General features: G+C 38.3%; 2 protein-coding genes across 4 annotated transcripts in view; both read left to right on the top strand.

Annotated features, from left to right (window-relative positions):
* The window catches only part of ablim3 (actin binding LIM protein family, member 3), an 82112-nt gene extending 79166 nt beyond the window's left edge, over positions 1–2946 (top strand). For all 3 annotated transcript variants that reach the window (XM_086023844.1, XM_086023845.1, XM_086023843.1), the window contains 4 exons: positions 110–176; positions 278–288; positions 383–463; positions 1729–2946. In XM_086023844.1, the coding sequence (XP_085879970.1) occupies positions 110–176; positions 278–288; positions 383–463; positions 1729–1842 (273 nt within the window). In that variant the 3' untranslated portion in view covers positions 1843–2946. The remainder of the gene's footprint in view (positions 1–109; positions 177–277; positions 289–382; positions 464–1728) is intronic.
* Positions 2947–3582: 636 nt separating this feature from the next.
* Positions 3583–12941, top strand: part of afap1l1a (actin filament associated protein 1-like 1a) — a 34506-nt gene continuing 25147 nt past the window's right edge. Inside the window, exon 1 of the mRNA XM_086023796.1 lies at positions 3583–3753. Within this exon, the coding sequence (XP_085879922.1) occupies positions 3732–3753 (22 nt within the window). The 5' untranslated portion in view covers positions 3583–3731. The remainder of the gene's footprint in view (positions 3754–12941) is intronic.

The raw sequence follows: 12941 nt of genomic DNA, 5'->3' as shown, positions 1-12941 counted from the left end.
GAAAAAGTGTCTCACATTTTGTGACTTTCCAATGACAAAGGCGAGTGTCTTTTGCTGTCTACACTTGCTAAACCGTCTCTTTTTGACTTGACTTTGACTCACCCCGCAGCCTCAGAGTGCCGACTGCTACCAGTACCAGTACGACAGTAGCAATGAAGTCAACTGGGGAAGCAGAGGTACATGGAAACCTTATTTAAAGAATGTTCATGTTGTTTGAGTAAGTGATTCAAGCCTCTAATCATTGCGCAAACTTAACTATCTTTCGTTTGAATTACAGCGGAATACAAGGTGAGGGTTTTCTACATGTTGGATTAGATTTAGATGTTTTGATTAATCCAAGTGTTGACGAAGGTAAAAGAGCCCATTTCTGATTTCCGTGCAGATTTACCCCTATGAAGCGCTCATTGTCACCACCAGAGGGAGGAACAGGCTTCCCAAAGATGTCGAGCGCGCCAGACTGGAGGTAAATACAACTTCTACTAGTGTGAAAGGAACTCGATTAATAATTAATAGCAGAGGCAAGAAACACACAAGAAAAGCTCAGATGTGCGGCAAGTACACTGAAAAGAATTTGGAGCTCAATCTACTTCCATAATGTTAGGCAGGTAACTGCGTCAAATTATCAAGTAGTTCCAAAAAAGCATATTTTTTGTTCAGACAACTTGAGGTTTTAGATTTTAAGTTTTAAGGAGTTTTTATTTTCACTGGCCAATCTTTTAGTCTTTGAGTTTGGTTATAACCAATTTGAGTTTTAAAATACACTTTTATGCTTACTTTTTTTTTTTTAATTATCTTTACAACGCATTTTGACTTGCGTCTATTTTCTATTTACATTTGATTGGCTAAATGGTATTTCATGAACAGAAAATTAGCTACAAATCAAAGCAAGAGAAATACACAACACCACTGCTTTTCAAGTTTATTAATAAAAATATTGACAGCAACTGAAGGGTAACATCATCAATACGTGTGGTTCTACACTGTGACACGGGGCTCAGCATTTTCACTCCCCTGAGAACATTGTGTCATGATGGTTTCACATAAAGAGAAATGGGTAGAACCCCCTTGGCTGAATTACTACCTGGACTAAAATAGTTCCTAATTAGGTGGACCGAGAAAAAAACTACTTTATAACACGGTGCACATGAAGACAGAATGAGCCAAGAAACACACTAATCCCATCATGCAACGGCGCGATGACCTGTGGCCCCTCCCACTTCGCAGTTGATTAATTCAACATATTTTTTAGGTAGTATTGCTGTATTTAACATGACTCCTTGAGATTACGTAAGTAGCTCTTGTTAAGGAGACACTTCACAATTTCTTGTTTTTAACAAAGGAAAAAATAATTCTATAGTGGAATAATTGTGTAAGACTCCAAAATAACGTTTTTATTGTTGACATTACAACCTAACACTGCGTAACCATTACAAATGCGCAAGATGTCATTGGACAGTGATGGATCATGTAGAAGGAGCAAGCGTGCAAGTCGATCGCCTGGCATAAAGTCAAGCGTAAACATTGCAGCTCTCTGACTACATTCTGGTCTCTTTTTTTTCTTACTGTACAATCAGCAATTGTGGACTGAGCAGCCAGCACAGATTCAATTGTTGCATTTCACTGTATCACTCAACTCTTGCTTGTTCGGATCCAAAGGTGCATGGAGAAATTTTACATGAGAAAATGAAACAGGCATTTGTTGAAGGGATTTCCTCCTCTTTCTCCCAGCGTCACCTGTCCCCAGAGGAGTTTGTCCAAGTGTTCGGCATGACCATCGAGGATTTCGACAGGTTGGCTTTGTGGAAGAGGAATGAGCTAAAGAAACAGGCCCGACTCTTTTAATAGCATGCGTGTGGACGTCCGTTCAATACTGCCGTACATCGAGAGAGAAACTGATGAACCGTGGAGACTTCTGCACCGTTTCACTGCCATGGCTGAGAACCTGTTCAAGATCTCATCAAGCAACCAACCAAATTGTGCGCACACCAGCACAGACTGGTGTGATTCAGAGACATGTCTTCACAGAAACTGTGCTCGTGTGGTGTGGTCACGTGCTGGAGTGATCTGAAAGCAATACAGACTGCAAAGTGTAGAGGCCATCTTGTGCTTTTATTTATTGTGAAGGACGGAGGAAGGCACCAAAAAAAAAAAAAAAGTAAAAAAAAAAAAACAGCTGCCCAAGTTTGACACCATGAGAAGAATTTTGGCTTTGCCTTATTTGTTATGCTTTTTACATATATTCTATGAGTGTGCAGCACCAGCAATCTGAATAAGTAGAATGTAGTTGAAGTATAACATTTTTGTCACTTTATTAGTGCGGAGGATACATGATGATAACGGATGAGAGCTCGAATGTTTGCTTTGTTTTTGTAGATATTGTTTGTTTTTTTTGCATTATCATCACTTCTCCCCCCTGATTTTGCACTCTTACTCAAAATACTGTGTTTTTCGTTATGCTGACTAATAATAAGAAACAATGAGCAATGGTAAGTACTTCTAAACTTATTTGACTTCCAGTAAATACAAAAAAAACAAAGTGTGCAAATACAGATTCGCAGCACACCGATGTACTGGTTCCATTTATTTGTGGCAATGCATTAACTGTGTCGTAACATTTTAGAATGTGCAATACACTTCACTGATGACAGAAGACAAGCCACCGACACAATGTTATCTTTCTGTTTGTTTTCTAATTCATTGGAATAGAGTGTTGCAGACAGTGGTTGTCCAAACATAATCTAAAATGATGATCCAATAATTTTGTAGCTATACAGGGGTTAGGATAAATAATAAAAACCTGCTTTGCAAAGAATTTCCCATGTTGCTGAAAATCCAGGGTTGTTGACTTTTTTCCTTTGAAAACTGTTATTTTGCATTTTGTCACTAAAATTCAACTCTTTCGTTGTGTACAGTGTATTTTGACATAAATACAAAGGCTCAAACTCAGTAACAGTATTACAGCTGTGTTTTTTAATCCGGCCGACCAATTCTCAACTATTTTCTGTATAAATTTAGCATTTTGGTATGGAATTAAATAATTGGTTAATTGATTGTGATTAATTGCAATTTTCGGGGTTAGGGATTTGGTGATCTGGCCTGTCTGTCCATTTTAAAAATCAGATGTGACGTTTGAAAGGGGACATTAAAAGGTACTGTATGTAGTGTTGACCAGTGGTAAATTGAGGTAGCCTACTTTAAACATGCAAAATCCAATGTTTTTTGTTAAATACATCTTTTAGCCAATGTTCAGACTACATATTATCCATAAGTAGTTCAAACACTAAAAATCTAAATGTTTTAATAATTGATTAACAGGTCACAGCTAAATTATTAAAAAATAATACAATATAAAAATGAAGCTGAATTATTTTATTAGAAAAAATCTTTATGTACACATTAGAGAAACTGTTAACTCATCTACAAATGGCCTGGCCTGTCTGTCCAATTTAGAGTAATTTTTTTATTTACATCTTTTGATTGATTATCCTGTGGTCAGGGGGTATCTGAATTTCTACCCAATCTTTGATTAAAGCCTTTAATATGAGGCGAGAAACTTGGCAGGTGCTAGGACCGAGAGGAACCGAAAGCTGCCTTTTCCTTTGCCTGCTCCCGCAGACAGCGGTCGGAATGGAGCGTCTTTTAACTTGATTCCACACAAGATTGGAGCTCGTCCGCTATGTCGCTGTGAAAGTGCATGAACTCTTTACACGGACGGCATCATTACTTGCGAGATGACTTCAACCGGCACCAAATGTGAGTTCAAACGGATGTTTTGAGTCAACTTGTCAATTTGTGAAGTGGGCGTGTGTTGCTTCGCGCAACAACAGAAGTTTGATGCAGCTCTTGGTTGACTCGTGGAGTCAAGTGAAATATGCTGATATTGATATGAGATCTCCACCGCCAGTGATTTTTCTACAGGAAAAAAAAACTATGAGGTGCTTAATGTTGAAACAGCCAACAATGTGTAACCGTCTCATGTGTGTTTTGTGGGAGGAGCGCAATTGCCCCCTGCACTGCAAAACATTGTTACTGGACTCAGAGCGGCCCACCTACCCCTTCTAAATTATGTGGGCTTTGGCCTGAGCAGAGGTGCATCATTCTTTGCAATTTCACGTGACGCAGAGCCTCACCCGCTGGATGTTATCATTTGGGGGCCCAAGATAAACCCAATCATGGGGCCCTCCACATTCTTGGACTGCAAAGATTTCTAACCTGATTTTTCCTTATCAACTAAAAAGTGTAAATCTGGGAAAATTAACTAATTTCCTGAGCTAAATATACAGTAGTCTCTAAAATCCATCTTGAGGATTACCCAACAATTAAATGATCATCTATATATCATTTAGTTCACCACTCTGACTGAGTAGTGCTATGCATAGTGCCACGGCACTGGCAGGAGTAGCATCTAGGTACTCAAAACAAAAGTTTAAACTTTTGGTAAGTTTGATTAAAAATAGTTTTCCCCCCTTTTCCTTTTTTTTTCCTCCACTGGCGTAATTTAAGATTTATTTTGCTTGCCACCCAACAGGTTATTTTGCGACCCTATAAATGAATTAAGTCGATACGTGCAAAATAAATGGGATAGTCCATTTTATGAAAGGGGATTGCAAAACAACCAAAACTATCAAGAAATTGCTGCAATTTGAAGAAAACTGTATTCATGTGTTTCTGTGAGACATTTTGGGGCTCCTGGAAATGTTGGGACCTCAGGCAATTGCCTGTGTTTGCCCAATGGTAACTCGACCTATGGAATTACCTTGGTTTGGTTTAGTTACCGTTTAACATTTTAACATGACATACATTTTCAGGTGTTGATCTTGTTTTGATAAATCTAAAATAAAGTACAAGTACTCACCATTTGAAGATTGCTGTCAGACATGTAAAAGGAAAGTACTCGGAAGAAAGGTGTTTCCAGAAGGATTGTCACCTAGTAGCATTTTAAAGATATTGAATGTAGCTGTTAGCAGGGAGTGTAAAGCGGGAAAGAATTTTAACATCTTGACCGATTTTGAAAATGTAAGCGACACCACACACGACAATGAAAAAATGGCGAGTGTGCGGTTATTGCTTAAATTGTGCATTGTCGATATTTGAGATGACCAACACAGAATACCGGTCACAACAATGTAGATGTGGACAATTATGGCTTACCTGTGAGAGGCAGCATTAAATACAATAAATTCAATAGGAGGTATATATCCTGGATGAATGTTGTTATTGTAGCTGGGCTTTCTCCAGCTTAGAATAACATTCACTGACAATACAGTTGAAATCCCCCAACACCTTGAAACCATCAGCAGCGTCTATATGAAAGTTTGAATAAAATGTAACTCAGAGTGGACCCTTGAATGCCTGTGAAGTTCAAAATTCGAAAGTAGGCAAGTCGAGTCTAACTGCATGACGCCACAGGAGACATCAAATCCCGTAAAACTTTTGCAGGCAGAATTATCCATTATTAAATTTCAATTACAAACACAAATCTAGAGCTGGGTGATATGATGATATGTATCGTAACGAACGACGATAAAAATGTGTCTATTGTGTCATTATTCCGCTATCGTGCCTATTGTCATTTGTCATCTACAGCAAATTGCATGTTGTAACATTGTTGGAAAAGCTTGATTTGATGCACAAATGCTTTCACTGCGCAGTCTTATGCCACTCAGCTGCCACAAGGTGGCAGACTGAACAACAATGACAATAACAGACATCAAAAATTAAACTTCACATAGTCATCCCACATTACAGACATATGGTGCACAATTCAATGTAATGCTACGTTTACACCAAACGCAGATGAAGCGTTCCGCTCTGCTTCATTCGCTTGCGTTTGACTGCGGGAAATTTGAAACCAGAATGCTGCAGCTGCTTATTCGTACACAGCAGAGAGGGGAGGGGCTTCACTTGGTAGTTGACGACGACAGCATTTTTAAACATCGCAATCAAGAGGCCAACACACTATGCTAATGCTAACAATATTGCTGTCTTGGGTAAAGTTCAAGAACTGTAAAAAAAAAAAAAAAAAAAGCCGCCGAGTGAATAGGACGCTGTGTGGCTGTCTGTGACGTAGTATGCCCGATGCTGATTGGCTGCTGCGAGGAGAAATGGCAAAAAAGTTCATTTGTTTTATACGCGACGAATGGGCGAACTCATCACAGCCTCTGTCAACACGCCTCCTATGGTGGCGAATAAACAACATTTCTTACAATCATCGTCCACTCAAAGGGATTACGAAGAGTAAGTATTAGAGGGAAGGACGGAGAAGCCATGCTACTTGGTAAGCTAACATAATATTATCGATCGTTAAAGACCGAATTAAATGCTTGGTTGATAAAGTATACTTCACAGAGGTCTCTCTTGAACCAAGTTAAAGTGGAAAAAATACGTTCTATGCAGGCCCACTAGCCTAAATACTGCACTTTGATTAATATTGCGTTTGTGGAATATGAGGAATCCACCTGTTTTCAAGCTAGCTCAGGGGACGGCCATTTTGTCACTTCTGTCGACAGAAGATGATGTCGCAGTTGCTCAGGGCTCAGATAACGACCAATCATGGCTCAGTTTCTGGAAACAGGTGAGCCGTTGTTACCTGAGCCCTGAGCAACTTCGACGTCATCTTCAGTCGACAAAAGTGACAAACGTCCGCCCTCTGAGATGGCTAAAAGTGGTTGCATTTTGCTGCTTAACTCATATTCCACAAACGCAATATTAATAAGAATGCTGTGTTTCAACTAGTGGTCCTGCTGGGAACATATTCTTGAAAAAAATACGTTTGGGTTGATTTCCCTCTTTAAAAGTGTGTGGTTTGGCAAATGACCTGGATGCATTGTACTTTATTTTGCACATCAGGAAGTGATCCAAAAAGGTCAAACTGAAGGAAAAAGTTGACATTTATGAAGCACAGGATGACTTTCTATTGTTGAAGTTAAGGCTCCTGTTTCCTTGTCCTCTGCCACAAAATCAGACACTGAACAATCAGCGCGTTGAATTTTCCGACAAACACAAGCACTTTGTTTTGTGAAAATGGAGTCCACTCTCTATAGAACAAAATATGTAGTAGCATTGCTTGAATGCATGCATAATGCATAATGGGCTCACAAACGTGCAGCATGGTGACGACAGCAGGGTGCATAACATACAGTGTGTACAGCTTTGTGTCCCCAGAAACGACCTGTCAATCATTTTCAGCAAAATGCTCATTTGCATTTTGCTGAAAATGGGAGTGGGTAGTTATTGTGTTTACAGGCGCAGTATATTACATTCATGCAGAATTATCCCAGAGTCTATTTGGTTCACAATTTCTTCCATATGCTCCCATGCAGCTTGACAATGGTCTCGATTCATCATGGCTGCTGAGCTCCAAAACACATCTCACCACCGCAGCGTTTCTCTATAGGGACAGCCGCTCCTCTTTCTCACCCACCTGATGCTCCACTTCTCAAAGTGCATCCATACGACTGCAGGAACCAAAACTTGATGACAAAGGCACGCCAGATGTCTTTGATTCAAGGATATTTTACAATGTTAAATTTGTCCATACCTGTATGTCTACTTTAGAAATCGCCGCACCGTCCGTCACATAGCAAACTTTGATCCATAAAGAAATGTATGTAAAGACTCTGTAAAGTACATTTAGTGATTTGTTTCTAAACACATTTTAAATGTTTGAAGATAATTGCTGGAAACATGTGCAAGATTGACAACTATGTGGCAGTACCATTTCACCATTTCAGTTTTCCCGACGTTTTGGGCTAAAACGGTGCAGAGTGATGCACTTTATAGTGCGCTATGAGTCTCTCCTCCCCTAGTATACTGTACAAGAATTTGAGCTCTTTCATTCAAAGAGCAAGGAGAAGAAAAAAAAAGTCCGGCATGGCAGTCAGCTTTGGTCTGGCGTGGCAGCTTTATATCTCCTAATTGTCGAGCTGTGGAAAAGCCCAGTGATGACCCGGTGGGATATATTCCAGTCACCGGAGGCTTTTTGCCTCGTACAATATTTTTGTGGCTCAAACGTGTTGTTATCTGTCAGCATAAAAAAGATGCTAGACAAAGTAGCATCCATTACTCCAGGTTGTAACAGTGGTATTTGACGTACATACGACAGTTGAGTGAGGTATGGTTTCAGCATATTTAGTAGTCTCGTTTGAGTGGCGGTGGAAAGGCTTGATTTCTTTTTTTTTTCTTTACAGTTGTGAAGCCTCATTTTACATAGTATACAGCAGTAGTCCCAAACCTTTTTTTCTGCCACGGACCAGTTCATACAAGTCTATAAAGCTTTGCGGCCCTGTAAATATTCGCCATCCAGGTAGGAAGAAACTTTCCAAATACGTCTGTTTATTTTACCCATTTGCTAGCTTGTACATTTAATATTAGCGTTATGCGACGGAGACAACTTGACATGCGTTAAGAATTAGTCCTTGATGGATGTCACGGAGAGAATCCGGTCACTTTTCAAAATAAAATATTTTTCAGCCTCGGATAATAAATAAACCTGTGCTGTATGTTTTTTTTTTTCTTTCATCTGTGCAGCCCGCCGTGGCTCGCGGGCCGGTGGTTGGGAACCCCTGGTATAGCGTACTTTTTTATAAAAATTATGCAATTTGGTAGTGTTGTTAAGAACAGTTCTCACTCTTTATCCTCAGAAGACATGCATTTTCACTTTACAGGGACTTTATGGCTACCGCTAAGCAGAGGTGGCAAAAGTAATCACACTGTATATAATTAGAAGTGTAAAAAGTACAGATACTCACACGCACCAAAAATAAACAGTGAGACTTCAAAATGGTAGTGTCGACATTATATTTTATCATTTGAAAAATATTTTCAACGATTGTGAAATGTACCTAAGTACAAAGTCTTTTTTTTTTTAATAGAAAATGTAAAAAACTGACCTGCTGAACCTGTTCAACTGAGTAGCCTTTAGCCGAGCTGGATAGCATCATGAGAAAATGTAATGATTTTTTTTTTTCTCAAAAATGACTTGGGACTTAAGAAGTTGACACAATACAATATCCATTTTGAGAAGTAGTAATTAATAATCATGTTATTAATTTACATAGTGTTTATAATGAGAAGAAAACAATCTAATTACATGTTGCATGTTGTCCTTTAAAAGCTATCTGGTGTTGGCTCAACTTTAATGCTATCAAAACGATGTAGAAAGGATGTACTCAAATGTTTGCTAACATGAACAGAGTAAAAGCAAATGCTAAATAAATCTAATGATAACTAAAAAAAATGCACCTTGTATTTTTTCAGATCGGACGGAAACTAAGACATGAATAGTTTCGTAATAAAACTAAACATTGTGCAAAAAAGAAGTAGGAGTAAAAAAAATAAATAAAAAAATTGTGTTTAGTTATGTCCTTTCAGTAACAGTCTGCTGAGTGCAAGTGTCCATAAAATGTGGTCCTTTAAGCAGTATTGCAGGTTTACCAGGCTGGAGTCTTGCTGTGAGTCTTTATGGCTTTGCAAGTAATAAAACTATCCGTTGCCATCGTGTGTAGTGTGCAAGGTGTTCAAATTATGTTGAATTCTTCAAGGTTGAATGGCCCAAAAGTGGTTAAATTTGGAGTTCAACCAAAACTTTCTGGAAAAATATGCCTCAAAAGTAGCTGAAACCATCATCATGCATAATGTCAGCAAATCGTGTGAGACTTCAGCACTGCATTACTGCTAAGGATTGACTTTTTGTTACATGTTTTTTTTGTAGTTCCACGGTAGCACTGATGGCAAAGCGAAAAGGTGTGTTGCTAATCATAGAACCACAAATGGGACTCACCGCAACAACGGAAGGGGCTGCCCAATTATTCACATATTCATTTTACCAAACAGATGCCATGTTGAACATACAATTACTGGAATTAGATAAACGGTTTGGAAAACGGATGATGCATGGTACATAAACAAAGCAACCACAAAGTACAACATTATTGGCCTGATTATTGAATAACTGATTATCCTCTGCTGTGCGGTACATCAAGAGTGTCTTTTTTTTTCCTCCCGATCTACTAAGAAAACACTCAGGGTCCGACAATCAAATGACGGTAAATGTGTGGTCAATACTGAATTCGGCCAAGGATTGGGCTCAAGAAACAGTACGCTAGCCAATTTCAAAAGTTGTCACTTATACCGGATACAAATAGAGGAGCAACTGGTGACACAACAGGTCTCCCGTGTCGTTCACCACAACAACAAAAAAATTACAAGGAAAACAGTTTGCAACTGCAATGTAGATACAAAATGAGCTAACAGCTTCTAATTTATCTTTGCTACTAATTACATTACTACTACTTTTTTCTTTGTTTTAATTTCTGACAGTCTGGAAGCCCTTTTTCTTAAATGTGTAAAGGGCTGGGCAGTATAGCTTTACCTTTTTCCCTAACATCGACAGAGTGCTCTGACATGCCGCAGGAAGTTTAATATGGAGGACCAAAACTGCCTAAATCAAAAATACAATACAATACAATACAATACAATACAACACTGCCAAAATCCAAAATAAATAAATAAAAGTGAAAATACAAAAATATAATTGGAAAAAACTAACACAAAAAATATACAACACAAAAAGTAAAAAATAAATACAAAAATAAAAAAGATTTAAAAATAAAAAATAAAATAATAAATGTGGAAATAAATATAAAAATAAATACATAAATAATTAAATATCTATTTATATTATATTTTATTTTCACTATCCATTATCGATACCGCTAATCCTCACAAGGGTTGCGGGGCGTGCTGGAGCCTATCCCAGCTGTCTTCGGGCAGTAGGCGGGGGACACCCTGAACTGGTTGCCAGCCAATCGCAGGGCACACAGAGACAAACAAACATCCACGCTCACAATCACACTTAGGGGCAATTTAGAGAGTCCAATCAACTTACCATGCATGTTTTTGGAACGGGGGAGGAAACCGGAGTACCACACAGGTACGGGGAGAAGTTTCGTAACTTGAAAATTTCGTATGAAGAGACGTTCGTAAGTAGAGGTACCACTGTATATATATATGTATATTTACATACACACACGACAGCTTTGTCATTTCTGAGATCAAGTCATATGTAGATAAAGTTCTCCCTTTTCCGATGTGTCCCTGTGGGATTCTCCAGTGTGTGTGTTAGCCTTACCATGTACAACATCAGTTATACTGTGACAATATAGTGACTCCACTTGCATCTTTCTCAGTGAATACTTTAGTGTGAGGCAGACATAGCGTTGTGGTGATCTCATAGGACTATGCAGTGAATAACACGGAGTGCACTGTAGGGTCTTTGTGTGGCAGCAGGCTGAGTCAAGCCCTCAGTGTCATCTCAGACATGAATTAATCACATAGAAAGAGATGAAAAATGAGAATTTGAGAGTAGCTTTTAAAGAAGCATCCCTTCCTAGTCAGTGACCTTTGACCTCCAACCATCCCTTGACAAGCCAATGCCCATTTGTCTATTTTCAATATCACTGTCATGGGCCGGTGCATCAAAAAAGCATTTGGAAAAATCTGGAAAATCCCCAGTGAGTTCATTTCGAGCGCAGTTGAAGGTCATGTATGTTAGCTATTAACAGTATAGATTTGACAGGATTTGGAGGAAGTAATGGATAACAGGGGACATTAACAGTCGAAGCGTTTTTTGTGGAGTTAGGGGAGGGAACACTGTCACATAGTAAACAATGGGAAACATTGTTTCTCTCTGTTAAAGAATCACAAGCTCTAACATAATGATTATTTCCTGTCTTCATCAGTCATTATTCAGGTGGAACGTATCAACTCAAGTCTTGGGACTGTTCCAATGTATTAATTCTAATTCCTCATCTTACCAAGACTCAAAGCATGAAGGCGTTGTAGTGCTGTACTTTTAGTGTCTTGCCGTTCACCTGTCAGAATGATCTAACATTTAACTTTAGGTAGCCATATCCCAAACTCTGTGAATGAGCAAGCATTCTCTCGTCTAAACTATCCCATATCTGAAGCCCTGATTATATCACTGCTGAGAAAGCCACTCACCACTGTCCCTGCTGCCGCATGTGCTCACTAAATGAGAACATCAAAGTTTTAGCGCTGCTTTCAGAGGGCACTTATTGCTTGAACAGGTGCATGCAGAAACCGTTCTTCATCGTCAAGGAAACTCGGGATGCATCTATGCCACCTTTTTTTCGACCGACTACAAGTGCTGACACATTATAACGCCATTAAGTTTCACTCAAATAAGGAACTGCTAATAGATTACTTGCGTGTGACGTCACTTCCGCTTTGCCTAATTTTTTTTAGTGCGTTAGGAAATTTGAATTGATCTCCATAGTTAATGCTTTAATTTTGACAGCCCTAATATATATATATATATATATATATATATATATATATATATATATATATATATATATATAAAATCAAAATTTTCAAAAACTATATTTCGACAACAGTTGAACGATACACCAAAGATGTACAACTAACATGGTATTGGCTTTGCAAAGTGTACAAATTATTTTGGATCTCTCCAATAAGCCGTCAAGCAACTTTTTAAAATAAAACTACGTAAAAGTCCGTCTTTGCGACAGTGACTCTCTTATAAGTTTGGCTGCAAGTGAGCAGAGGTTAGCTGCTACACGAAGTAAATAAAACTGAGTTAACTGAGTAAATTTTTTTTTAATGAAATGTGAATTAATCTCCATAGTTAATGCTTTAATTTTGACAGCCCTAATATATATATATATATATATATATATATATATATATATATATATATATATATATATATATATATATATATATATATATACACTGTGTGTGTATATATGTGTTTGCATGGGTTTTCTGTGTAGTCAAGAACGCCTCGAGATATTTGCATCCAATGCCAACTGAAACCACTTCCTTCCAAACCAATAATTCTTAAGAGAGGTAAGAACTATAATACCAGAGTGGTGTGCTGTGGAATTATAAATGCC

This window comes from Filicampus tigris, chromosome 2 (assembly GCF_054856515.1).
Source record: "Filicampus tigris isolate MCC_2025a chromosome 2, RoL_Ftig_1.0, whole genome shotgun sequence".
Lineage (NCBI taxonomy): Eukaryota > Metazoa > Chordata > Actinopteri > Syngnathiformes > Syngnathidae > Filicampus > Filicampus tigris.
Note: the sequence above shows the minus strand (reverse complement) of the source record. Positions and strands in the feature narration are given on the sequence as shown.